General features: G+C 55.9%; 1 protein-coding gene across 1 annotated transcript in view; it reads left to right on the top strand.

Moving 5' to 3' along the window:
• The window catches only part of eif3f (eukaryotic translation initiation factor 3, subunit F), a gene marked incomplete at both ends in the record, with an annotated part of 68,157 nt that extends 42,846 nt beyond the window's left edge, over window positions 1–25,311 (top strand). Inside the window, 2 exons of the mRNA XM_041182652.1 lie at window positions 22,478–22,557; window positions 25,174–25,311. Of these exons, the coding sequence (XP_041038586.1) occupies window positions 22,478–22,557; window positions 25,174–25,311 (218 nt within the window). The remainder of the gene's footprint in view (window positions 1–22,477; window positions 22,558–25,173) is intronic.
• Between the last annotated feature and the right edge of the window lie 55 nt (window positions 25,312–25,366).

Genomic DNA, 25,366 nt, shown 5'->3' with positions numbered 1-25,366 from the left:
TAGTTGGATTGAGCGGGGACGACGAGTGTAGTTGGATTGAGCGGGGACGACGAGTGTAGTTGGATTGAGCGGGGACGACGAGTGTAGTTGGATTGAGCGGGGACGACGAGTGTAGTTGGATTGAGCGGGGACGACGAGTGTAGTTGGATTGAGCGGGGACGACGAGTGTAGTTGGATTGAGCGGGGACGACGAGTGTAGTTGGATTGAGCGGGGACGACGAGTGTAGTTGGATTGAGCGGGGACGACGAGTGTAGTTGGATTGAGCGGGGACGACGAGTGTAGTTGGATTGAGCGGGGACGACGAGTGTAGTTGGATTGAGCGGGGACGACGAGTGTAGTTGGATTGAGCGGGGACGACGAGTGTAGTTGGATTGAGCGGGGACGACGAGTGTAGTTGGATTGAGCGGGGACGACGAGTGTAGTTGGATTGAGCGGGGACGACGAGTGTAGTTGGATTGAGCGGGGACGACGAGTGTAGTTGGATTGAGCGGGGACGACGAGTGTAGTTGGATTGAGCGGGGACGACGAGTGTAGTTGGATTGAGCGGGGACGACGAGTGTAGTTGGATTGAGCGGGGACGACGAGTGTAGTTGGATTGAGCGGGGACGACGAGTGTAGTTGGATTGAGCGGGGACGACGAGTGTAGTTGGATTGAGCGGGGACGACGAGTGTAGTTGGATTGAGCGGGGACGACGAGTGTAGTTGGATTGAGCGGGGACGACGAGTGTAGTTGGATTGAGCGGGGACGACGAGTGTAGTTGGATTGAGCGGGGACGACGAGTGTAGTTGGATTGAGCGGGGACGACGAGTGTAGTTGGATTGAGCGGGGACGACGAGTGTAGTTGGATTGAGCGGGGACGACGAGTGTAGTTGGATTGAGCGGGGACGACGAGTGTAGTTGGATTGAGCGGGGACGACGAGTGTAGTTGGATTGAGCGGGGACGACGAGTGTAGTTGGATTGAGCGGGGACGACGAGTGTAGTTGGATTGAGCGGGGACGACGAGTGTAGTTGGATTGAGCGGGGACGACGAGTGTAGTTGGATTGAGCGGGGACGACGAGTGTAGTTGGATTGAGCGGGGACGACGAGTGTAGTTGGATTGAGCGGGGACGACGAGTGTAGTTGGATTGAGCGGGGACGACGAGTGTAGTTGGATTGAGCGGGGACGACGAGTGTAGTTGGATTGAGCGGGGACGACGAGTGTAGTTGGATTGAGCGGGGACGACGAGTGTAGTTGGATTGAGCGGGGACGACGAGTGTAGTTGGATTGAGCGGGGACGACGAGTGTAGTTGGATTGAGCGGGGACGACGAGTGTAGTTGGATTGAGCGGGGACGACGAGTGTAGTTGGATTGAGCGGGGACGACGAGTGTAGTTGGATTGAGCGGGGACGACGAGTGTAGTTGGATTGAGCGGGGACGACGAGTGTAGTTGGATTGAGCGGGGACGACGAGTGTAGTTGGATTGAGCGGGGACGACGAGTGTAGTTGGATTGAGCGGGGACGACGAGTGTAGTTGGATTGAGCGGGGACGACGAGTGTAGTTGGATTGAGCGGGGACGACGAGTGTAGTTGGATTGAGCGGGGACGACGAGTGTAGTTGGATTGAGCGGGGACGACGAGTGTAGTTGGATTGAGCGGGGACGACGAGTGTAGTTGGATTGAGCGGGGACGACGAGTGTAGTTGGATTGAGCGGGGACGACGAGTGTAGTTGGATTGAGCGGGGACGACGAGTGTAGTTGGATTGAGCGGGGACGACGAGTGTAGTTGGATTGAGCGGGGACGACGAGTGTAGTTGGATTGAGCGGGGACGACGAGTGTAGTTGGATTGAGCGGGGACGACGAGTGTAGTTGGATTGAGCGGGGACGACGAGTGTAGTTGGATTGAGCGGGGACGACGAGTGTAGTTGGATTGAGCGGGGACGACGAGTGTAGTTGGATTGAGCGGGGACGACGAGTGTAGTTGGATTGAGCGGGGACGACGAGTGTAGTTGGATTGAGCGGGGACGACGAGTGTAGTTGGATTGAGCGGGGACGACGAGTGTAGTTGGATTGAGCGGGGACGACGAGTGTAGTTGGATTGAGCGGGGACGACGAGTGTAGTTGGATTGAGCGGGGACGACGAGTGTAGTTGGATTGAGCGGGGACGACGAGTGTAGTTGGATTGAGCGGGGACGACGAGTGTAGTTGGATTGAGCGGGGACGACGAGTGTAGTTGGATTGAGCGGGGACGACGAGTGTAGTTGGATTGAGCGGGGACGACGAGTGTAGTTGGATTGAGCGGGGACGACGAGTGTAGTTGGATTGAGCGGGGACGACGAGTGTAGTTGGATTGAGCGGGGACGACGAGTGTAGTTGGATTGAGCGGGGACGACGAGTGTAGTTGGATTGAGCGGGGACGACGAGTGTAGTTGGATTGAGCGGGGACGACGAGTGTAGTTGGATTGAGCGGGGACGACGAGTGTAGTTGGATTGAGCGGGGACGACGAGTGTAGTTGGATTGAGCGGGGACGACGAGTGTAGTTGGATTGAGCGGGGACGACGAGTGTAGTTGGATTGAGCGGGGACGACGAGTGTAGTTGGATTGAGCGGGGACGACGAGTGTAGTTGGATTGAGCGGGGACGACGAGTGTAGTTGGATTGAGCGGGGACGACGAGTGTAGTTGGATTGAGCGGGGACGACGAGTGTAGTTGGATTGAGCGGGGACGACGAGTGTAGTTGGATTGAGCGGGGACGACGAGTGTAGTTGGATTGAGCGGGGACGACGAGTGTAGTTGGATTGAGCGGGGACGACGAGTGTAGTTGGATTGAGCGGGGACGACGAGTGTAGTTGGATTGAGCGGGGACGACGAGTGTAGTTGGATTGAGCGGGGACGACGAGTGTAGTTGGATTGAGCGGGGACGACGAGTGTAGTTGGATTGAGCGGGGACGACGAGTGTAGTTGGATTGAGCGGGGACGACGAGTGTAGTTGGATTGAGCGGGGACGACGAGTGTAGTTGGATTGAGCGGGGACGACGAGTGTAGTTGGATTGAGCGGGGACGACGAGTGTAGTTGGATTGAGCGGGGACGACGAGTGTAGTTGGATTGAGCGGGGACGACGAGTGTAGTTGGATTGAGCGGGGACGACGAGTGTAGTTGGATTGAGCGGGGACGACGAGTGTAGTTGGATTGAGCGGGGACGACGAGTGTAGTTGGATTGAGCGGGGACGACGAGTGTAGTTGGATTGAGCGGGGACGACGAGTGTAGTTGGATTGAGCGGGGACGACGAGTGTAGTTGGATTGAGCGGGGACGACGAGTGTAGTTGGATTGAGCGGGGACGACGAGTGTAGTTGGATTGAGCGGGGACGACGAGTGTAGTTGGATTGAGCGGGGACGACGAGTGTAGTTGGATTGAGCGGGGACGACGAGTGTAGTTGGATTGAGCGGGGACGACGAGTGTAGTTGGATTGAGCGGGGACGACGAGTGTAGTTGGATTGAGCGGGGACGACGAGTGTAGTTGGATTGAGCGGGGACGACGAGTGTAGTTGGATTGAGCGGGGACGACGAGTGTAGTTGGATTGAGCGGGGACGACGAGTGTAGTTGGATTGAGCGGGGACGACGAGTGTAGTTGGATTGAGCGGGGACGACGAGTGTAGTTGGATTGAGCGGGGACGACGAGTGTAGTTGGATTGAGCGGGGACGACGAGTGTAGTTGGATTGAGCGGGGACGACGAGTGTAGTTGGATTGAGCGGGGACGACGAGTGTAGTTGGATTGAGCGGGGACGACGAGTGTAGTTGGATTGAGCGGGGACGACGAGTGTAGTTGGATTGAGCGGGGACGACGAGTGTAGTTGGATTGAGCGGGGACGACGAGTGTAGTTGGATTGAGCGGGGACGACGAGTGTAGTTGGATTGAGCGGGGACGACGAGTGTAGTTGGATTGAGCGGGGACGACGAGTGTAGTTGGATTGAGCGGGGACGACGAGTGTAGTTGGATTGAGCGGGGACGACGAGTGTAGTTGGATTGAGCGGGGACGACGAGTGTAGTTGGATTGAGCGGGGACGACGAGTGTAGTTGGATTGAGCGGGGACGACGAGTGTAGTTGGATTGAGCGGGGACGACGAGTGTAGTTGGATTGAGCGGGGACGACGAGTGTAGTTGGATTGAGCGGGGACGACGAGTGTAGTTGGATTGAGCGGGGACGACGAGTGTAGTTGGATTGAGCGGGGACGACGAGTGTAGTTGGATTGAGCGGGGACGACGAGTGTAGTTGGATTGAGCGGGGCGACGAGTGTAGTTGGATTGAGCGGGGCGACGAGTGTAGTTGGATTGAGCGGGACGACGAGTGTAGTTGGATTGAGCGGGGACGACGAGTGTAGTTGGATTGAGCGGGGACGACGAGTGTAGTTGGATTGAGCGGGGACGACGAGTGTAGTTGGATTGAGCGGGGACGACGAGTGTAGTTGGATTGAGCGGGGACGACGAGTGTAGTTGGATTGAGCGGGGACGACGAGTGTAGTTGGATTGAGCGGGGACGACGAGTGTAGTTGGATTGAGCGGGGCGACGAGTGTAGTTGGATTGAGCGGGGCGACGAGTGTAGTTGGATTGAGCGGGGACGACGAGTGTAGTTGGATTGAGCGGGGCGACGAGTGTAGTTGGATTGAGCGGGGACGACGAGTGTAGTTGGATTGAGCGGGGACGACGAGTGTAGTTGGATTGAGCGGGGACGACGAGTGTAGTTGGATTGAGCGGGGACGACGAGTGTAGTTGGATTGAGCGGGGACGACGAGTGTAGTTGGATTGAGCGGGGACGACGAGTGTAGTTGGATTGAGCGGGGACGACGAGTGTAGTTGGATTGAGCGGGGACGACGAGTGTAGTTGGATTGAGCGGGGACGACGAGTGTAGTTGGATTGAGCGGGGACGACGAGTGTAGTTGGATTGAGCGGGGACGACGAGTGTAGTTGGATTGAGCGGGGACGACGAGTGTAGTTGGATTGAGCGGGGACGACGAGTGTAGTTGGATTGAGCGGGGACGACGAGTGTAGTTGGATTGAGCGGGGACGACGAGTGTAGTTGGATTGAGCGGGGACGACGAGTGTAGTTGGATTGAGCGGGGACGACGAGTGTAGTTGGATTGAGCGGGGACGACGAGTGTAGTTGGATTGAGCGGGGACGACGAGTGTAGTTGGATTGAGCGGGGACGACGAGTGTAGTTGGATTGAGCGGGGACGACGAGTGTAGTTGGATTGAGCGGGGACGACGAGTGTAGTTGGATTGAGCGGGGACGACGAGTGTAGTTGGATTGAGCGGGGACGACGAGTGTAGTTGGATTGAGCGGGGACGACGAGTGTAGTTGGATTGAGCGGGACGACGAGTGTAGTTGGATTGAGCGGGGACGACGAGTGTAGTTGGATTGAGCGGGGACGACGAGTGTATGTTGGAGTGAGCGGAGTCGACAAGTTGTAGTTGGATTGAGCGGGGACGACCAGTGTTGTTGGATTGAGCGGGGACGAGCGAGTGTAGTTGGATTGAGCGGGGGACGACGAGTGTAGTTGGATTGAGCGGGGACGACGAGTGTAGTTGGATTGAGCGGGGACGACGAGTGTTCGTTGGATTGAGCGAGACGACGAGTGTAGTTGGATTGAGCGGGGGACGACGAGTGTTTGGTGGATTGAGCGGGGACGATGAGTGTATGGATTGAGCGGGGACGACGAGTGTAGTTGGATTGAGCGGGGACGACGAGTGTCGTTGGATTGAGCGGGGACGACGAGTGTCGTTGGATTGAGCGGGTGACGACGAGTGTAGTTGGATTGAGCGGGGACGACGAGTGTAGTTGGATTGAGCGGTACGATGAGTGTAGTTGGATTGAGCGGGGACGACGAGTGTAGTTGGATTGAGCGGGGACGACGAGTGTAGTTGGATTGAGCGGGGACGACGAGTGTAGTTGGATTGAGAGGGGACGACGAGTGTAGTTGGATTGAGCGGGGCGACGAGTGTAGTTGGATTGAGCGGGGACGACGAGTGTAGTTGGATTGAGCGGGGACGACGAGTGTAGTTGGATTGAGCGGGGACGACGAGTGTAGTTGGATTGAGCGGGGACGACGAGTGTAGTTGGATTGAGCGGGGACGACGAGTGTAGTTGGATTGAGCGGGGACGACGAGTGTAGTTGGATTGAGCGGGGACGACGAGTGTAGTTGGATTGAGCGGGGACGACGAGTGTAGTTGGATTGAGCGGGGACGACGAGTGTAGTTGGATTGAGCGGGGACGACGAGTGTAGTTGGATTGAGCGGGGACGACGAGTGTAGTTGGATTGAGCGGGGACGACGAGTGTAGTTGGATTGAGCGGGGACGACGAGTGTAGTTGGATTGAGCGGGGACGACGAGTGTAGTTGGATTGAGCGGGGACGACGAGTGTAGTTGGATTGAGCGGGGACGACGAGTGTAGTTGGATTGAGCGGGGCGACGAGTGTAGTTGGATTGAGCGGGGACGACGAGTGTAGTTGGATTGAGCGGGGACGACGAGTGTAGTTGGATTGAGCGGGGACGACGAGTGTAGTTGGATTGAGCGGGGACGACGAGTGTAGTTGGATTGAGCGGGGACGACGAGTGTAGTTGGATTGAGCGGGGACGACGAGTGTAGTTGGATTGAGCGGGGACGACGAGTGTAGTTGGATTGAGCGGGGACGACGAGTGTAGTTGGATTGAGCGGGGACGACGAGTGTAGTTGGATTGAGCGGGGACGACGAGTGTAGTTGGATTGAGCGGGGACGACGAGTGTAGTTGGATTGAGCGGGGACGACGAGTGTAGTTGGATTGAGCGGGGACGACGAGTGTAGTTGGATTGAGCGGGGACGACGAGTGTAGTTGGATTGAGCGGGGACGACGAGTGTAGTTGGATTGAGCGGGGACGACGAGTGTGGTTGGATTGAGCGGGGACGACGAGTGTAGGTTGGATTGAGCGGGACGACGAGTGTAGTTGGATTGAGCGGGGACGACGAGTGTAGTTTGGATTGAGCGGGGACGACGAGTGTTGTTGGATTGAGCGGGGGACGACGAGTGTAGGTTGGATTGAGCGGGGACGACGAGTGTAGTTGGATTGAGCGGGGACGACGAGTGTAGTTGGATTGAGCGGGGACGACGAGTGTAGTTGGATTGAGCGGGGGACGACGAGTGTAGTTGGATTGAGCGGGGACGACGAGTGTAGTTGGATTCAGCGGGACGACGAGTGTAGTTGGATTGAGCGGGACGACGAGCGTAGTGGGATGAGCGGGGACGACGAGTGTAGTTGGATTGAGCTGGGACGATGAGTGTAGTTGGATTCGAGCGTGGACGATGAGTGTAGTTGGATTGAGCGGGGGACGATGAGTGTTGCTGGATTGAGCGGGGGCGGCGAGTGTACGTTGGATTGAGGGGGGCGGTGGAGAGTGTATTTGGATTGAGCGGGGGCCGAGTGTATTTGGATTGAGAGCAGGGCGTTGACTGTAGTTGGATTGAGCGGGGACGACAAGGTGTAGTTGGATTGAGCGGGGACGGACAAGTGTAGTTGGATTGAGCGGGGACGACGAGTGTAGTTTGATTGAGCGGGACGATGAGTGTAGTTGGATTGAGTGGGACGACGAGTGTAGTTGGATTTATCGGGGGCAGCGAGTGTAGTTGGATAGATCGGGGGCGGACGAGTGTAGTTGGATAGAGCCGGCACGAAGATTGTAGGTGGATTGAGCGGGGACGACGAGTGTAGTTGGATTGAGTGGAGCGGCGAGCGTAGTTGGATAGAGCGGGGGACGCGAGTGTAGTTGGATTGAGCGGGGACGACGAGTGTAGTTGGATTGAGCGGGGACGACGAGTGTAGTTGGATTGAGCGGGGGACGACGAGTGTAGTTGGATTGAGCGGGGACGACGAGTGTAGTTGGATGAGCGAGGACGACGAGTGTAGTTGGATTGAGCGGGGATGACGAGTGTAGTTGGATTGAGCGGGACGACGAGTGTAGTTGATTGAGCGGGGACGACGAGTGTATTGTATGAGCGGTGACGATGAGTGTAGTTGGATTGAGGTGGGGACGACGAGTGCAGTTTGATTGATCGGGGCGGCAAGTGTAGTTGGATTGACGGGGCGGCGAGGTGTAGTTGGATTGAGCCGGTACGGCGAGTGTAGTTGGATTGAGCGGGGACGACGAGTAGTAGTTGGATTGAGCGGGCGGCGAGTGTAGTTGGATTAGCGCGGACGACGAGTGTCGTTGATTGAGCGGGGGACGACGAGTGTAGTTCGATTGAGCGGGGACGACGAGTGTAGTCGTATTGAGCTGGGACGAAGAGTGTAGTCGGATTGAACGGTGGCGGCGGAGTGTAGTCGGATTGAACGGTGGCGGCGAGTGTAGTTGGATGGAGCAGGGCGGCGAGTGTAGGTGGATGGAGCGGGCGGCGAGTGTAGTTGATGGAGCGCTGCGGCGAGTGTAGTTGGATTGAAACGGGGCGGCGTGTGTAGTTGGATTGAGCGGGGATGACGAGTGTAGTTGGATTGATCGGGGACGACGAGTGTAATTGGATTGAGCGGGGACGACGAGTGCAGTTTGGATTGAGCGGGGACGACGAGTGTAGTTGGATTGAGCGGGGACGACGAGTGTAGTTGGATTGAGCGGGGACGACGAGTGTAATTGGATTGAGCGGGGACGACGAGTGTAGTTGGATTGAGCGTGGACGATGAGTGTAGTTGGATTGAGCCAGGATGATGAGTGTAGTTGGATTGAGCGGGGACGACGAGTGTAGTTGGATTGAGCGGGGACGACGAGTGTATTTGGATTGAGCGGGGACGACGAGTGTATTTGGATTGAGCGGGGACGACGAGTGTAGTTGGATTGAGCGGGGCGACGAGTGTAGTTGGATTGAGCGGGGACGACGAGTGTAGTTGGATTGAGCGGGGACTAGGAGTGTAGTTGGATTGAGCGGGGGACGACGAGTGTAGTTGGATTGAGCGGGGACGACGAGTGTAGTTGGATTGAGCGGGGACGACGAGTGTAGTTGGATTGAGCGGGGACGACGAGTGTAGTTGGATTGAGCGGGGACGACGAGTGTAGTTGGATTGAGCGGGGACGACGAGTGTAGTTGGATTGAGCGGGGACGACGAGTGTAGTTGGATTGAGCGGGGACGACGAGTGTAGTTCGATTGAGCGGGGACGACGAGTGTAGTTGGATTGAGCTGGGACGAAGAGTGTAGTCGGATTGAACGGGGCGGCGAGTGTAGTCGGATTGAACGGGGCGACGAGTGTAGTTGGATGGAGCAGGGCGGCGAGTATAGGTGGATGGAGCGGGGCGGCGAGTGTAGTTGGATGGAGCGGGGCGGCGAGTGTAGTTGGATTGAACGGGGCGGCGAGTGTAGTTGGATTGAGCGGGGATGACGAGTGTAGTTGGATTGATCGGGGACGACGAGTGTAATTGGATTGAGCGGGGACGACGAGTGTAGTTGGATTGAGCGGGTACGATGAGTGTAGTTGGATTGAGCGGAGACGACGAGTGCAGTTGGATTGAGCCAGGACGATGAGTGTAGTTGGATTGAGCGGGGACGACGAGTGTAGTTGGATTGAGCGGGGACGACGAATGTATTTGGATTGAGCGGGGACGACGAGTGTAGTTGGATTGAGCGGGGACGACGAGTGTAGTTGGATTGAGCGGGGACGACGAGTGTAGTTGGATTGAGCGGGGACTAGGAGTGTAGTTGGATTGAGCGGGGACGACGAGTGTAGTTGGATTGAGCGTTGACGACGAGCGTAGTTGGATTGAGCGGGGACGACGAGTGTAGTTGGATTGAGCGGGGACGACGAGTGTAGTTGGATTGAGCGGGGACGACGAGTGTAGTTGAATTGAGCGGGAACGACGAGTGTAGTTGGATTGAGCGGGGACGACGAGTGTAGTTGGATTGAGCGGGGACGACGAGTGTAGTTGGATTGAGCGGGGACGACCAGTGTAGTTGGATTGAGCGGGGACGACCAGTGTAGTTGGATTGAGTGGGGACGACCAGTGTAGTTGGATTGAGCGGGGATGACCAGTGTAGTTGGATTGAGCGGGGACGACCAGTGTAGTTGGATTGAGCGGGGGCGACGAGTGTAGTTGGAGTGGGCGGGTCGGCTAGTGTTGTTGGATTGAGCGGGGACGACGGGTGTTGTTGGATTGAGCGGGGACGACGGGTGTTGTTGGCTTGAGCGGGGACGACGAGTGTAGTTGGATTGAGCGGGGACTACGAGTGTAGTTGGATTGAGCGGGGACGACGAGTGTCGTTGGATTGAGCGGAGACGACGAGTGTCGTTGGATTGAGCGGGGACGACGAGTGTTGTTGGATTGAGCGGGGACGACGAGTGTAGTTGGATTGAGCGGGGACGACGAGTGTAGTTGGATTGAGCGGGGACGACGAGTGTAGTTGGATTGAGCGGGGACGACGAGTGTCGTTGGATTGAGCGGAGACGACGAGTGTAGTTGGATTGAGCGGGGACAACGAGTGTAGTTGGATTGAGCGGTACGATGAGTGTAGTTGGATTGAGCGGGGACGACGAGTGTAGTTGGATCGAGCGGGGACGACGAGTGTAGTTGGATCGAGCAGGGACGACGAGTGTAGTTGGATTCAACCGGGATGACGAGTGTAGTTGGATTGAGCGGGGGCGAGGTGTGTAGTTGGATTGAGCGGGGCGAGGAGTGTAGCTGGATTGAGTGGGGATGACGAGTGTAGCTGGATTGAGCGGGGACGACGAGTGTAGTTGGATTGAGAGGGGACGACGAGTGTAGTTGGATTGAGCGGGGGACGACGAGTGTAGTTGGATTGAGCGGCTCTAGGAGTGTAGTTGGATTGAGCGGGGACGACGAGTGCAGTTAGATTGAGCGGAGACGACGAGTGTAGTTGCATTGAGCGGGGGAGGACGAATGTAGTTGGATTGAGCGGGGACGACGAGTGTAGTTGGATCGAGCGGGGACGACGAGTGTAGTTGGATCGAGCGAGGACGACGAGTGTAGTTGGATCGAGCGGGGACGACGAGTGTAGTTGGATTGAGCGGGGACGACGAGTGTAGTTGGATCGAGCGGGGACGGCGAGTGTAGTTGGATTGAGCGGGGGCAGCGAGTGTAGTTGGATCGAGCAGGGCGTTGACTGTAGTTGGATTGAGCGGGGACGACGAGTGTAGTTGGATTGAGCGGGGACGATGAGTGTAGTTGGATTGAGTGGGGACGACGAGTGTAGTTGGATTGATCGGGGCGGCGATTGTAGTTGGATTGATCGGCTCGGCGAGTGTAGTTGGATTGAGCCGGGACGACGAGTGTAGTTGGATTGACTGGGGACGACGAGTGTAGTTGGATTGAGCGGGGTGGCGAGTGTAGTCGGATTGAGCGGGGACGACGGGTGTTGTTGGATTGAGCGGGGACGACGAGTGTAGTTGGATTGAGCGGGGACGACGAGTGTAGTTGGATTGAGCGGGGACGACGAGTGCCGTTGGATTGAGCGGAGACGACGAGTGTAGTTGGATTGAGCGGGGACGACGAGTGTGGTTGGATTGAGCGGGGACGACGAGTGTAGTTGGATTGAGGGGGGACGACGAGTGTGGTTGGATTGAGCGGGAACGACGAGTGTGGTTGGATTGAGCGGGAACGACGAGTGTAGTTGGATTGAGCGGGGACGACGAGTGTAGTTGGCTTCAGCGGGGACGACGAGTGTAGTTGGATTGAGCGGGGACGACGAGTGTAGTTGGATTGAGCGGGAAGACGAGTGTAGTTGGATTGAGCGGGAAGACGAGTGTAGTTGGATTGAGCGGGGACGACGAGTGTAGTTGGATTGAGCGGGGCCGCGAGTGTAGTTGGATTCAGCGGGGACGACGAGTGTAGTTGGATTGAGCGGTGACCACGAGCGTAGTGGGATTGAGCGGGGACGACGAGTGTAGTTGGATTGAGCGTGGACGATGAGTGTAGTTGGATTGAGCGTGGGCGATGAGTGTAGTTGGATTGAGCAGGGACGATGAGTGTTGCTGGATTGAGCGGGGCGGCGAGTGTAGTTGGATTGAGCGGGGCGTGGAGTGTATTTGGATTGAGCGGGGGCAGCGAGTGTATTTGGATTGAGCAGGGCGTTGACTGTAGTTGGATTGAGCGGGGACGACGAGTGTAGTTGGATTGAGCGGGGACGACGAGTGTAGTTGGATTGAGCGGGGACGACGAGTGTAGTTGGATTGAGCGGGGACGACGAGTGTAGTTGGATTGAGCGGGGACGACGAGTGTAGTTGGATTGAGCGGGGACGATGAGTGTAGTTGGATTGAGTGGGGACGACGAGTGTAGTTGGATTTATCGGGGCAGCGAGTGTAGTTGGATTGATCGGGGCGGCGAGTGTAGTTGGATAGAGCCGGCACGAAGATTGTAGTTGGATTGAGCGGGGACGACGAGTGTAGTTGGATTGAGTGGAGCGGCGAGCGTAGTTGGATTGAGCGGGGACGACGAGTGTAGTTGGATTGAGCCGGGACGACGAGTGTAGTTGGATTGAGCCGGGACGACGAGTGTAGTTGGATCGAGCGGGGACGACGAGTGTAGTTGGATCGAGCGGGGACGACGAGTGTAGTTGGATTGAGCGGGGACGACGAGTGTAGTTGGATTGAGCGGGGACGACGAGTGTAGTTGGATTGAGCGGGGACGACGAGTGTATTTGTATTGAGCGGTGACGATGAGTGTAGTTGGATTGAGTGGGGACGACGAGTGCAGTTTGATTGATCGGGGCGGCAAGTGTAGTTGGATTGATCGGGGCGGCGAGTGTAGTTGGATTGAGCCGGTACGGCGAGTGTAGTTGGATTGAGCGGGGACGACGAGTGTAGTTGGATTGAGCGGGGACGACGGGTGTTGTTGGCTTGAGCGGGGACGACGAGTGTAGTTGGATTGAGCGGGGACGACGAGTGTAGTTGGATTGAGCGGGGACGACGAGTGTCGTTGGATTGAGCGGAGACGACGAGTGTTGTTGGATTGAGCGGGGACGACGAGTGTTGTTGGATTGAGCGGGGACGACGAGTGTAGTTGGATTGAGCGGGGACGACGAGTGTAGTTGGATTGAGCGGGGACGACGAGTGTAGTTGGATTGAGCGGGGACGACGAGTGTCGTTGGATTGAGCGGAGACGACGAGTGTAGTTGGATTGAGCGGGGACGACGAGTGTAGTTGGATTGAGCGGTACGATGAGTGTAGTTGGATTGAGCGGGGACGACGAGTGTAGTTGGATCGAGCGGGGACGACGAGTGTAGTTGGATCGAGCAGGGACGACGAGTGTAGTTGGATTCAACCGGGACGACGAGTGTAGTTGGATTGAGCGGGGCGAGGTGTGTAGTTGGATTGAGCGGGGCGAGGAGTGTAGCTGGATTGAGTGGGGATGACGAGTGTAGCTGGATTGAGCGGGGACGACGAGTGTAGTTGGATTGAGAGGGGACGACGAGTGTAGTTGGATTGAGCGGGGACGACGAGTGTAGTTGGATTGAGCGGCTCTAGGAGTGTAGTTGGATTGAGCGGGGACGACGAGTGCAGTTAGATTGAGCGGAGACGACGAGTGTAGTTGCATTGAGCGGGGAGGACGAATGTAGTTGGATTGAGCGGGGACGACGAGTGTAGTTGGATCGAGCGGGGACGACGAGTGTAGTTGGATCGAGTGAGGACGACGAGTGTAGTTGGATCGAGCGGGGACGACGAGTGTAGTTGGATCGAGCAGGGACGCTGAGTGTAGTTGGATCGAGTGGGGACGGCGAGTGTAGTTGGATTGAGCGGGGGCAGCGAGTGTAGTTGGATCGAGCAGGGCGTTGACTGTAGTTGGATTGAGCGGGGACGACGAGTGTAGTTGGATTGAGCGGGGACGATGAGTGTAGTTGGATTGAGTGGGGACGACGAGTGTAGTTGGATTGATCGGGGCGGCGATTGTAGTTGGATTGATCGGCTCGGCGAGTGTAGTTGGATTGAGCCGGGACGACGAGTGTAGTTGGATTGACTGGGGACGACGAGTGTAGTTGGATTGAGCGGGGGTGGCGAGTGTAGTCGGATTGAGCGGGGGACGACGGGTGTTGTTGGATTGAGCGGGGACGACGAGTGTAGTTGGATTGAGCGGGGACGACGAGTGTAGTTGGATTGAGCGGGGACGACGAGTGCCGTTGGATTGAGCGGAGACGACGAGTGTAGTTGGATTGAGCGGGGACGACGAGTGTGGTTGGATTGAGCGGGGACGACGAGTGTAGTTGGATTGAGGGGGGACGACGAGTGTGGTTGGATTGAGCGGGAACGACGAGTGTGGTTGGATTGAGCGGGAACGACGAGTGTAGTTGGATTGAGCGGGGACGACGAGTGTAGTTGGCTTCAGCGGGGACGACGAGTGTAGTTGGATTGAGCGGGGACGACGAGTGTAGTTGGATTGAGCGGGAAGACGAGTGTAGTTGGATTGAGCGGGAAGACGAGTGTAGTTGGATTGAGCGGGGGACGACGAGTGTAGTTGGATTGAGCGGGGCCGCGAGTGTAGTTGGATTCAGCGGGGACGACGAGTGTAGTTGGATTGAGCGGTGACCACGAGCGTAGTGGGATTGAGCGGGGACGACGAGTGTAGTTGGATTGAGCGTGGACGATGAGTGCAGTTGGATTGAGCGTGGACGATGAGTGTAGTTGGATTGAGCGGGGACGATGAGTGTTGCTGGATTGAGCGGGGCGGCGAGTGTAGTTGGATTGAGCGGGGCGTGGAGTGTATTTGGATTGAGCGGGGGCAGCGAGTGTATTTGGATTGAGCAGGGCGTTGACTGTAGTTGGATTGAGCGGGGACGACGAGTGTAGTTGGATTGAGCGGGGACGACGAGTGTAGTTGGATTGAGCGGGGACGACGAGTGTAGTTGGATTGAGCGGGGACGACGAGTGTATTTGTATTGAGCGGTGACGATGAGTGTAGTTGGATTGAGTGGGGACGACGAGTGCAGTTTGATTGATCGGGGCGGCAAGTGTAGTTGGATTGATCGGGGCGGCGAGTGTAGTTGGATTGAGCCGGTACGGCGAGTGTAACTCTTTCGAGTACAAACACGTTTCCATCTGTTCCTATTCAGATGAAGTTACATTGTTTCATAGTTTGCCATTGTGAGATTTGAACTCTTGATCTTGGGGTTGCAAGCCCAGTACCATAACCACTTGGCTATTTAGGCCAAGCCAACGGCGAGTGTAGTTGGATTGAGCGGGGACGACGAGTGTAGTTGGATTGAGCGGGGCGGCGAGTGTAGTTGGATTGAGCGCAGACGACGAGTGTCGTTGGATTGAGCGGGGACGACGAGTGTAGTTCGATTGAGCGGGGACGACGAGTGTAGTCGGATTGAGCTGGGACGAAGAGTGTAGTCGGATTGAACGGGGCGGCGAGTGTAGTCGGATTGAACGGGGCGGCGAGTGTAGTTGGATGGAGCAGGGCGGCGAGTGTAGGTGGATGGAGCGGGGCGGCGAGTGTAGTTGGATGGAGCGCTGCGGCGAGTGTAGTTGGATTGAACGGGGCGGCGAGTGTAGTTGGATTGAGCGGGGATGACGAGTGTAGTTGGATTGATCGGGGACGACGAGTGTAATTGGATTGAGCGGGGACGACGAGTGCAGTTGGATTGAGCGGGGACGACGAGTGTAGTTGGATTGAGCGGGGACGACGAGTGTAGTTGGATTGAGCGGGGACGACGAGTGTAATTGGATTGAGCGGGGACGACGAGTGTAGTTGGATTGAGCGTGGACGATGAGTGTAGTTGGATTGAGCCAGGATGATGAGTGTAGTTGGATTGAGCGGGGACGACGAGTGTAGTTGGATTGAGCGGGGACGACGAGTGTATTTGGATTGAGCGGGGACGACGAGTGTATTTGGATTGAGCGGGGACGACGAGTGTAGTTGGATTTATCGGGGCAGCGAGTGTAGTTGGATTGATCGGGGCGGCGAGTGTAGTTGGATAGAGCCGGCACGAAGATTGTAGTTGGATTGAGCGGGGACGACGAGTGTAGTTGGATTGAGTGGAGCGGCGAGCGTAGTTGGATTGAGCGGGGACGACGAGTGTAGTTGGATTGAGCCGGGACGACGAGTGTAGTTGGATTGAGCCGGGACGACGAGTGTAGTTGGATCGATCGGGGACGACGAGTGTAGTTGGATCGAGCGGGGACGACGAGTGTAGTTGGATTGAGCGGGGACGACGAGTGTAGTTGGATTGAGCGGGGACGACGAGTGTAGTTGGATTGAGCGGGGGACGACGAGTGTATTTGTATTGAGCGGTGACGATGAGTGTAGTTGGATTGAGTGGGGACGACGAGTGCAGTTTGATTGATCGGGGCGGCAAGTGTAGTTGGATTGATCGGGGCGGCGAGTGTAGTTGGATTGAGCCGGTACGGCGAGTGTAGTTGGATTGAGCGGGGACGACGAGTGTAGTTGGATTGAGCGGGGCGGCGAGTGTAGTTGGATTGAGCGCGGACGACGAGTGTCGTTGGATTGAGCGGGGACGACAAGTGTAGTTCGATTGAGCGGGGACGACGAGTGTAGTTGGATTGAGCTGGGACGAAGAGTGTAGTCGGATTGAACGGGGCGGCGAGTGTAGTCGGATTGAGCGGGGCGGCGAGTGTAGTTGGATGGAGCAGGGCGGCGAGTGTAGGTGGATGGAGCGGGGCGGCGAGTGTAGTTGGATGGAGCGCGGCGGCGAGTGTAGTTGGATTGAACGGGGCGGCGAGTGTAGTTGGATTGAGCGGGGATGACGAGTGTAGTTGGATTGAGCGGGGACGACGAGTGTAGTTGGATTGAGGGGGGACGACGAGTGTGGTTGGATTGAGCGGGAACGACGAGTGTGGTTGGATTGAGCGGGAACGACGAGTGTAGTTGGATTGAGCGGGGACGACGAGTGTAGTTGGCTTCAGCGGGGACGACGAGTGTAGTTGGATTGAGCGGGGACGACGAGTGTAGTTGGATTGAGCGGGAAGACGAGTGTAGTTGGATTGAGCGGGAAGACGAGTGTAGTTGGATTGAGCGGGGACGACGAGTGTAGTTGGATTGAGCAGGGCCGCGAGTGTAGTTGGATTCAGCGGGGACGACGAGTGTAGTTGGATTGAGCGGTGACGACGAGCGTAGTGGGATTGAGCGGGGACGACGAGTGTAGTTGGATTGAGCGTGGACGATGAGTGCAGTTGGATTGAGCGTGGACGATGAGTGTAGTTGGATTGAGCGGGGACGATGAGTGTTGCTGGATTGAGCGGGGCGGCGAGTGTAGTTGGATTGAGCGGGGCGTGGAGTGTATTTGGATTGAGCGGGGGCAGCGAGTGTATTTGGATTGAGCAGGGCGTTGACTGTAGTTGGATTGAGCGGGGACGACGAGTGTAGTTGGATTGAGCGGGGACGACGAGTGTAGTTGGATTGAGCGGGGACGACGAGTGTAGTTGGATTGAGCGGGGACGATGAGTGTAGTTGGATTGAGTGGGGACGACGAGTGTAGTTGGATTTATCGGGGCAGCGAGTGTAGTTGGATTGATCGGGGCGGCGAGTGTAGTTGGATAGAGCCGGCACGAAGATTGTAGTTGGATTGAGCGGGGACGACGAGTGTAGTTGGATTGAGTGGAGCGGCGAGCGTAGTTGGATTGAGCGGGGACGACGAGTGTAGTTGGATTGAGCCGGGACGACGAGTGTAGTTGGATTGAGCCGGGACGACGAGTGTAGTTGGATCGAGCGGGGACGACGAGTGTAGTTGGATTGAGCGGGGACGACGAGTGTAGTTGGATTGAGCGGGGACGACGAGTGTAGTTGGATTGAGCGGGGACGACGAGTGTATTTGTATTGAGCGGTGACGATGAGTGTAGTTGGATTGAGTGGGGACGACGAGTGCAGTTTGATTGATCGGGGCGGCAAGTGTAGTTGGATTGATCGGGGCGGCGAGTGTAGTTGGATTGAGCCGGTACGGCGAGTGTAGTTGGATTGAGCGGGGACGACGAGTGTAGTTGGATTGAGCGGGGCGGCGAGTGTAGTTGGATTGAGCGCGGACGACGAGTGTCGTTGGATTGAGCGGGGACGACGAGTGTAGTTCGATTGAGCGGGCACGACGAGTGTAGTTGGATTGAGCTGGGACGAAGAGTGTAGTCGGATTGAGCGGGGCGGCGAGTGTAGTCGGATTGAGCGGGGCGGCGAGTGTAGTTGGATGGAGCAGGGCGGCGAGTGTAGGTGGATGGAGCGGGGCGGCGAGTGTAGTTGGATGGAGCGCGGCGGCGAGTGTAGTTGGATTGAACGGGGCGGCGAGTGTAGTTGGATTGAGCGGGGATGACGAGTGTAGTTGGATTGATCGGGGACGACGAGCGTAATTGGATTGAGCGGGGACGACGAGTGTAGTTGGATTGAGCGGGGACGACGAGTGTAGTTGGATTGAGCGGGGACGACGAGTGTAGTTTCATTGAGCGGGGACGACGAGTGTAGTTGGATTGAGCGGGGACGACGAGTGTAGTTGGATTGAGCGGGGACGACGAGTGTAGTTGGATTGAGCGGGGAGGACGAGTGTAGTTGGATTGAGCGGGGACGACGAGTGTAGTTGGATTGAGCGGTACGACGAGTGTAGTTGGATCGAGTGGGCACGACGAGTGTAGTTGGATCGAGCGGGGACGACGAGTGTAGTTGGATCGAGCGGGGACGACGAGTGTAGTTGGATTGAGCGGGGCGAGGTGTGTAGTTGGATTGAGCGGGGCGAGGAGTGTAGCTGGATTGAGCGGGGACGACGAGCGTAGTTGGATTGAGCGGGGTCGACGAGTGTATTTGGATTGAGCGGGGATGACGAGTTTAGTTGGATTGAGCGGGGGCGACGAGTGTAGTTGGATTGAGCGGTGACGATGAGTGAAGTTGGATTGAGCGGTGACGACAAGTGTAGTTGGATTGAGCGGTGACGACGTGTGTAGTTGGATGGAGCTTTGACGACCAGTGTAGTTGGATTGAGCGGTGACGACGAGTGTAGTTGGATTGAGCGGTGACGACGAGTGTAGTTGGATTGAGCGGTGACAAAGAGTGTAGTTGGATTGAGCGGGGACGACGAGTGTAGTTGGATTGAGCGGGGACGACGAGTGTAGTTGGATTGAGCGGGGACGACGAGTGTAGTTGGATTGAGCGGGGACGACGAGTGTTGTTGGATTGAGCGGGGACGACGAGTGTTGTTGGATTGAGCGGGGACGACGAGTGTTGTTGGATTGAGCGGGGACGATGAGTGTAGTTGGATTGAGCGGGGACGACGAGTGTAGTTGGATTGAGCGGGGACGACGAGTGTATTTGGATTGAGCGGGGCGGCGAGTGTAGTTGGATTGAGCGGTGACGGCGAGTGTAGTTGGATTGAGCGGTGAAGACGAGCGTAATTGGCTTGAGCGGGGACAACGAGAGTAGTTGGATTGAGCGGAAAGACGAGTGTAGTTGGGTTGAGCGGGGACGATGAGTGTAGTTGGATTTAGCGGGGATGATGAGTGTAGTTGGATTGAGCGCGGCGGCGAGTGTAGCTGGATTGAGCGGGGCGACGAGTGTAGTTGAATTGAGCAGGGCGGCGAGTGTAGATGGACTGAGTGGGGAGGACGAGTGTAGTTGGATTGAGCGGAACGACGAGTGTAGTTGGATTGAGCGTGGACGATGAGTGTAGTTGGATTGAGCGGGGACGATGAGTGTAGCTGGATTGAGCGGGGCGGTGAGTGTAGTTTGATTGAGCGGAGCGTCGAGTGTAGTTGGATTGAGCGGGGGCCGCGAGTGTAGTTGGATTGAGCAGGGCGTTGACTGTAGTTGGATTGAGCGGGGACGACGATTGTAGTTGGATTGAGCGGGGACGACGAGTGTAGTTGGATTGAGCGGGGACGACGAGTGTAGTTGGATTGAGCGGGGACGATGAGTGTAGTTGGATTGAGTGGGGACGACGAGTGTAGTTGGATTGATTTGGACGACCAGTGTAGTTGGATTGATTTGGACGACCAGTGTAGTTGGATTGAGCGGTGACGCTGAGTGTAGTTGGATTGAGTGGGGACGACGAGTGTCGTTGGATTGATCGGGGCGGCGAGTGTAGTTGGATTGATCGGCGCGGCGAGTGTAGTTGGATTGAGCCGGGACGACGAGTGTAGTTGGATTGACCGGGGACGACGAGTGTAGTTGGATTGAGCGGGGTGGCGAGTGTAGTTGGATTGAGCGGGGACGACGGGTGTTGTTGGATTGAGCGGGGACGACGAGTGTAGTTGGATTGAGCGGGGACGACGAGTGTAGTTGGATTGAGCGGGGACGACGAGTATCGTTTGATTGAGCGGAGACGACGAGTGTATTTGGATTGAGCGGGGACGACGAGTGTTGTTGGATTGAGCGGGGACGACGAGTGTAGTTGGATTGAGGGGTGACGACGAGTGTGGTTGGATTGAGCGGGAACGACGAGTGTAGTTGGATTGAGCGGGGACGACGAGTGTAGTTGGATTGAGCGGGGACGACGAGTGTAGTTGGATTGAGCGGGGACGACGAGTGTAGTTGGATTGAGCGGGGACGACGAGTGTAGTTGGATTGAGCGGGGCCGCGAGTGTAGTTGGATTCAGCGGGGACGACGAGTGTAGTTGGATTGAGCGGTGACGACGAGCGTAGTGGGATTGAGCGGGGACGACGAGTGTAGTTGGATTGAGCGGAACGACGAGTGTAGTTGGATTGAGCGTGGACGATGAGTGTAGTTGGATTGAGTGAGGACGACGAGTGTAGTTGGATTTATCGGGGCGGCGAGTGTAGTTGGATTGATCGGGGCGGCGAGTGTAGTTGGATAGAGCCGGCACGACGATTGTAGTTGGATTGAGCGGGGACGACGAGTGTAGTTGGATTGAGTGGAGCGGCGAGCCTAGTTTCATTGAGCGGGGACGACGAGTGTAGTTGGATTGAGCCGGGATGACGAGTGTAGTTGGATTGAGCGGGGACGACAAGTGTAGTTGGATTGAGTGGGGACGACGAGTGTAGTTGGATTGAGCGGGGACGACGAGTGTAGTTGGATTGAGTGGGGACGACGAGTGTAGTTGGATTGAGCGGGGACGACGAGTGTAGTTGGATTGAGCGGGGACGACGAGTGTAGTTGGATTGAGCGGGGACGACGAGTGTAGTTGGATTGAGCGGGGACGACGAGTGTAGTTGGATTGAGCGGGGACGACGAGTGTAGTTGGATTGAGCGGGGACGACGAGTGTAGTTGGATTGAGCGGGGACGACGAGTGTAGTTGGATTGAGCGGGGACGACGAGTGTAGTTGGATTGAGCGGGGACGGACGAGTGTAGTTGGATTGAGCGGGGAGGACGAGTGTAGTTGGATTGAGCGGGGAGGACGAGTGTAGTTGGATTGAGCGGGGACGACGAGTGTAGTTGGATTGAGCGGGGACGACGAGTGTAGTTGGATTCAGCGGGGACGACCAGTGTAGTTGGATTGTGCGGGGACGACCAGTGTAGTTGGATTGAGCGGGGACGACCAGTGTAGTTGGATTGAGCGGGGACGACCAGTGTAGTTGGATTGAGCGGGGGCGACGAGTGTAGTTGGATTGAGCGGGGACGACGACCGTAGTTGGCTTGAGCGGGGACGACCAGTGTAGTCGGATTGAGGGGAACGACGAGTGTAGTTGCATTGTGCGGGGAGGATGATTGTGGTTGGATTGAGCGGGGACGACAAGTGTAGTTGGATTGAGCGGGGACGACGAGTGTAGTTGGATTGAACGTGGCGGCGAGTGTAGTTGGATTGAGCGGGTCGGCGAGTGTAGTTGGATTGAACGGGGCGGCGAGTGTAGTTGGATTGAGCGGGGACGACGAGTGTAGTTGGATTGAGTGGGGACGACGAGTGTAGTTGGATTGAGCAGGGACGACGAGCGTAGTTGGATTTAGCGGGGACGACGAGTGTAGTTGGATTGAGCGGGGACGACGAGTGTAGTTAGATTGAGCGGGGACGACGAGTGTAGTTGGATTGAGCGGGGACGACGAGTGTTGTTGGATTGAGCGGGGACGACGAGTGTCGTTGGATTGAGCGGGGACGACGAGTGTAGTTGTATTGAGCGGGGACGAGGAGTGTGGTTGGATTGAGCGGAGACGACGAGTGCAGTTGGATTGATCGGGAGCGACATGTGTAGTTGGATTGAGCGGGGCGGCGATTGTGTTTGATCGGAACAGGGCGATCATTTAGGACTGAGATGCAACATTCTTCGCTCAAGGGGTTGTGAATCCTTGAAATTCTCTCCCTTAGAGGGTTTTGCATGCTCCATTGTTGAATTTATTTAAGTTTGGGATAGATGGATTTTTTTGTTTCTCGGGCAATCACGTGATATAGCGAGTGGGCAGTCAAATAGCGTTGAAACCCAAGAACAGACGTAATTGTATTGGATGGTATATCAGGCATTCGATGGGCCGATTGTCTACTCCTACTCCATTATCTAGTGCTGCTTGCGAATTCCTTCCTTTACCCTCTGCCCTCATTACAATCCGCTGACCCACACCACTCATTTTTATCACACCTTGCAGGTGGCTGTTGACATGGAGTTTGCCAAGAACATGTACGAGCTTCACAAGAAAGTCGCTCCCAACGAGGTGATAGTGGGCTGGTAAGTACAGTGATATCTCCCTGAGAGAGAGGGACTGAGAGACACCAGTCAGTGTACAGATATCTCACTGAGAGAGAGGGACTGAGAGACACCAGTCAGTGTACAGATATCTCACTGAGAGAGAGGGACTGACAGACACCAGTGTACAGATATCTCCCTGAGAGAGAGGGACTGAGAGACACTAGTCAGTGTACAGATATCTCCCTGAGAGAGAGGGACTGAGAGACACCAGTCACTGTACTGATATCTCCCTGAGAGAAAGGGACTGAGAGACACCAATCAATGTACAGATATCTCCCTGAGAGAGAGAGACTGAGAGACACCAGTCAATGTACAGTTATCTCCCTGAGAGAGAGGGACTCAGTGACACCAGTCAGTGTACAGTTATCTCCCTGAGAGAGAGGGACTGAGAGACACCAGTCAGTGTACAGATATCTCCCTGAGAGAGGGACTGAGAGACACCAGTCAGTGTACAGATATCTCCCTGAGAGAGAGAGAGAGGGACTGAGAGACACCAGTCAGTGTACAGATATCTCCCTGAGAGAGAGAGACTGAGAGACACCAGTCAGTTTACAGATATCTCCCTGAGAGAGAGAGACTGAGAGACACCAGTCAGTGTACAGATATCTCCCTGAGAGAGAGGGACTGAGAGACACCAGTCAGTGTACAGATATCTCCCTGAGAGAGAAGGACTGAGAGACACCAGTCAGTGTACAGATATCTCCCTGAGAGAGCGGGACTGAGAGACACCAGTCAGTGTACGGATATCTCCCTGAGAGAGAGGGACTGAGAGACACCAGTCAGTGTACAGATATCTCCCTGAGAGAGAGGGACTGAGAGACACCAGTCAGTGTACAGATATCTCCCTGAGAGAGAGGGACTGAGAGACACCAGTCAGTGTTCACATATCTCCCTGAGAGAGAGGGACTGAGAGACACGCGTCCGTGTACAGATATCTCCCTGAGAGAGAGTAGGACTGAGAGACACGAGTCAGTGTACAGATACCTCTCTAAAAGAGAGGGACTGAGAGACACCAGTCAGTGTACAGATATCTCCCTGAGAGAGAGGGACTGAGAGACACCAGTCAGTGTACAGATATCTCCCTGAGAGAGAGGGACTGAGAGACACCAGTCAGTGTACAGATATCTCCCTGAGAGAGAGGGACTGAGAGACACCAGTCAGTGTACAGATATCTCCCTGAGAGAGAGGGACTGAGAGACACCAGTCAGTGTACAGATATCTCCCTGAGAGAGAGGGACTGAGAGACACCAGTCGGTGTACAGATATCTCCCTGAGAGGGAGAGACTGAGAGACACCAGTCAGTGTACAGATATCTCCCTGAGAGAGAGAGACTGAGAGACACCAGTCAGTTTACAGATATCTCCCTGAGAGAGAGAGCGAGACTGAGAGACACCAGTCAGTGTACAGATATCTCCCTGAGAGAGAGAGACTGAGAGACACCAGTCAGTGTACAGATAGCTCCCTGAGAGAGAGAGAGGGACTGAGTGACACCAGTCAGTGTACAGATATCTCCTGAGAGAGAGAGAGAGGGACTGAGAGACACCAGTCAGTGTACAGATATCTCCTTGAGAGAGAGGGACTGAGAGACACCAGTCAGTGTACAGATATCTCCCTGAGAGAGAGGGGACTGAGAGACACCAGTCAGTGTACAGATATCTCCCTGAGAGAGAGGGACTGAGAGACACCAGTCAGTGTACAGATATCTCCCTGAGAGAGAGGGACTGAGAGACACCAGTCAGTGTACAGATATCTCCCTGAGAGAGAGGGACAGAGGGACACCAGTCAGTGAACAGATATCTCCCTGAGAGAGAGAGACTGAGAGACACCAGTGTACTGATATCTCCCTGAGAGAGAGGGACTGAGAGACACCATTCTGTGTACAGATATCTCCCTGAGAGAGAGGGAGTGAGAGACACCAGTCAGTGTACAGATATCTGCCTGAGAGAGAGGGAGTGAGAGACACCAGTCATTGTACAGATATCTCCCTGAGAGAGAGGGACTGAGAGACACCAGTCAGTGTACAGATATCTCCCTGAGAGAGAGGGACTGAGAGACACCAGTCAGTGTACAGATATCTCCCTGAGAGAGAGAGGGACTGAGAGACACCAGTCAGTGTACAGATATCTCCCTGAGAGAGAGGGATTGAGAGACACCAGTCAGTGTACAGATATCTCCCTGAGAAAGAGGGAGTGAGAGACTCCAGTCAGTGTACAGATATCTCCCTGAGAGAGAGGGAGTGAGAGACACCAGTCAGTGTACAGATATCTCCCTGAGAGAGAGGGAGTGAGAGACACCAGTCAGTGTACAGATATCTCCCTGAGAGAGAGGGACTGAGAGACACCAGTCAGTGTACAGATATCTCCCTGAGAGAGGGAGTGAGAGACACCAGTCAGTGTACTGATATCTCCCTGAGAGAGGGAGTGAGAGACACCAGTCAGTGTACTGATATCTCCCTGAGAGAGAGGGACTGAGAGACACCAGTCAGTGTACAGATATCTCCCTGAGAGAGGGAGTGAGAGACACCAGTCAGTGTACAGATATCTCCCTGAGAGAGAGGGACTGAGCTGGAATTACCCGGGCTGTTTTACTCTCCAGGTTTGCTACTGGCCACGATATCACTGAGCACTCGGTCCTCATTCACGAATATTACAGTCGGGAAGCCCAGAATCCTGTCCACGTCACCGTGGATACGATGCTGCAAGACGGACGAATGAGCATTAAAGCCTACGTGAGGTAAGGATTGGGCTTTCCTCGAGCGAGCAGGCAGGCTTCCGCTGGAGGTTCAGGC

Source organism: Carcharodon carcharias, unplaced genomic scaffold (assembly GCF_017639515.1).
Source record: "Carcharodon carcharias isolate sCarCar2 unplaced genomic scaffold, sCarCar2.pri scaffold_967_ctg1, whole genome shotgun sequence".
Lineage (NCBI taxonomy): Eukaryota > Metazoa > Chordata > Chondrichthyes > Lamniformes > Lamnidae > Carcharodon > Carcharodon carcharias.
The sequence above is the reverse complement of the archived record's forward strand: the minus strand, read 5'-3'. Positions and strand labels throughout refer to the sequence as shown.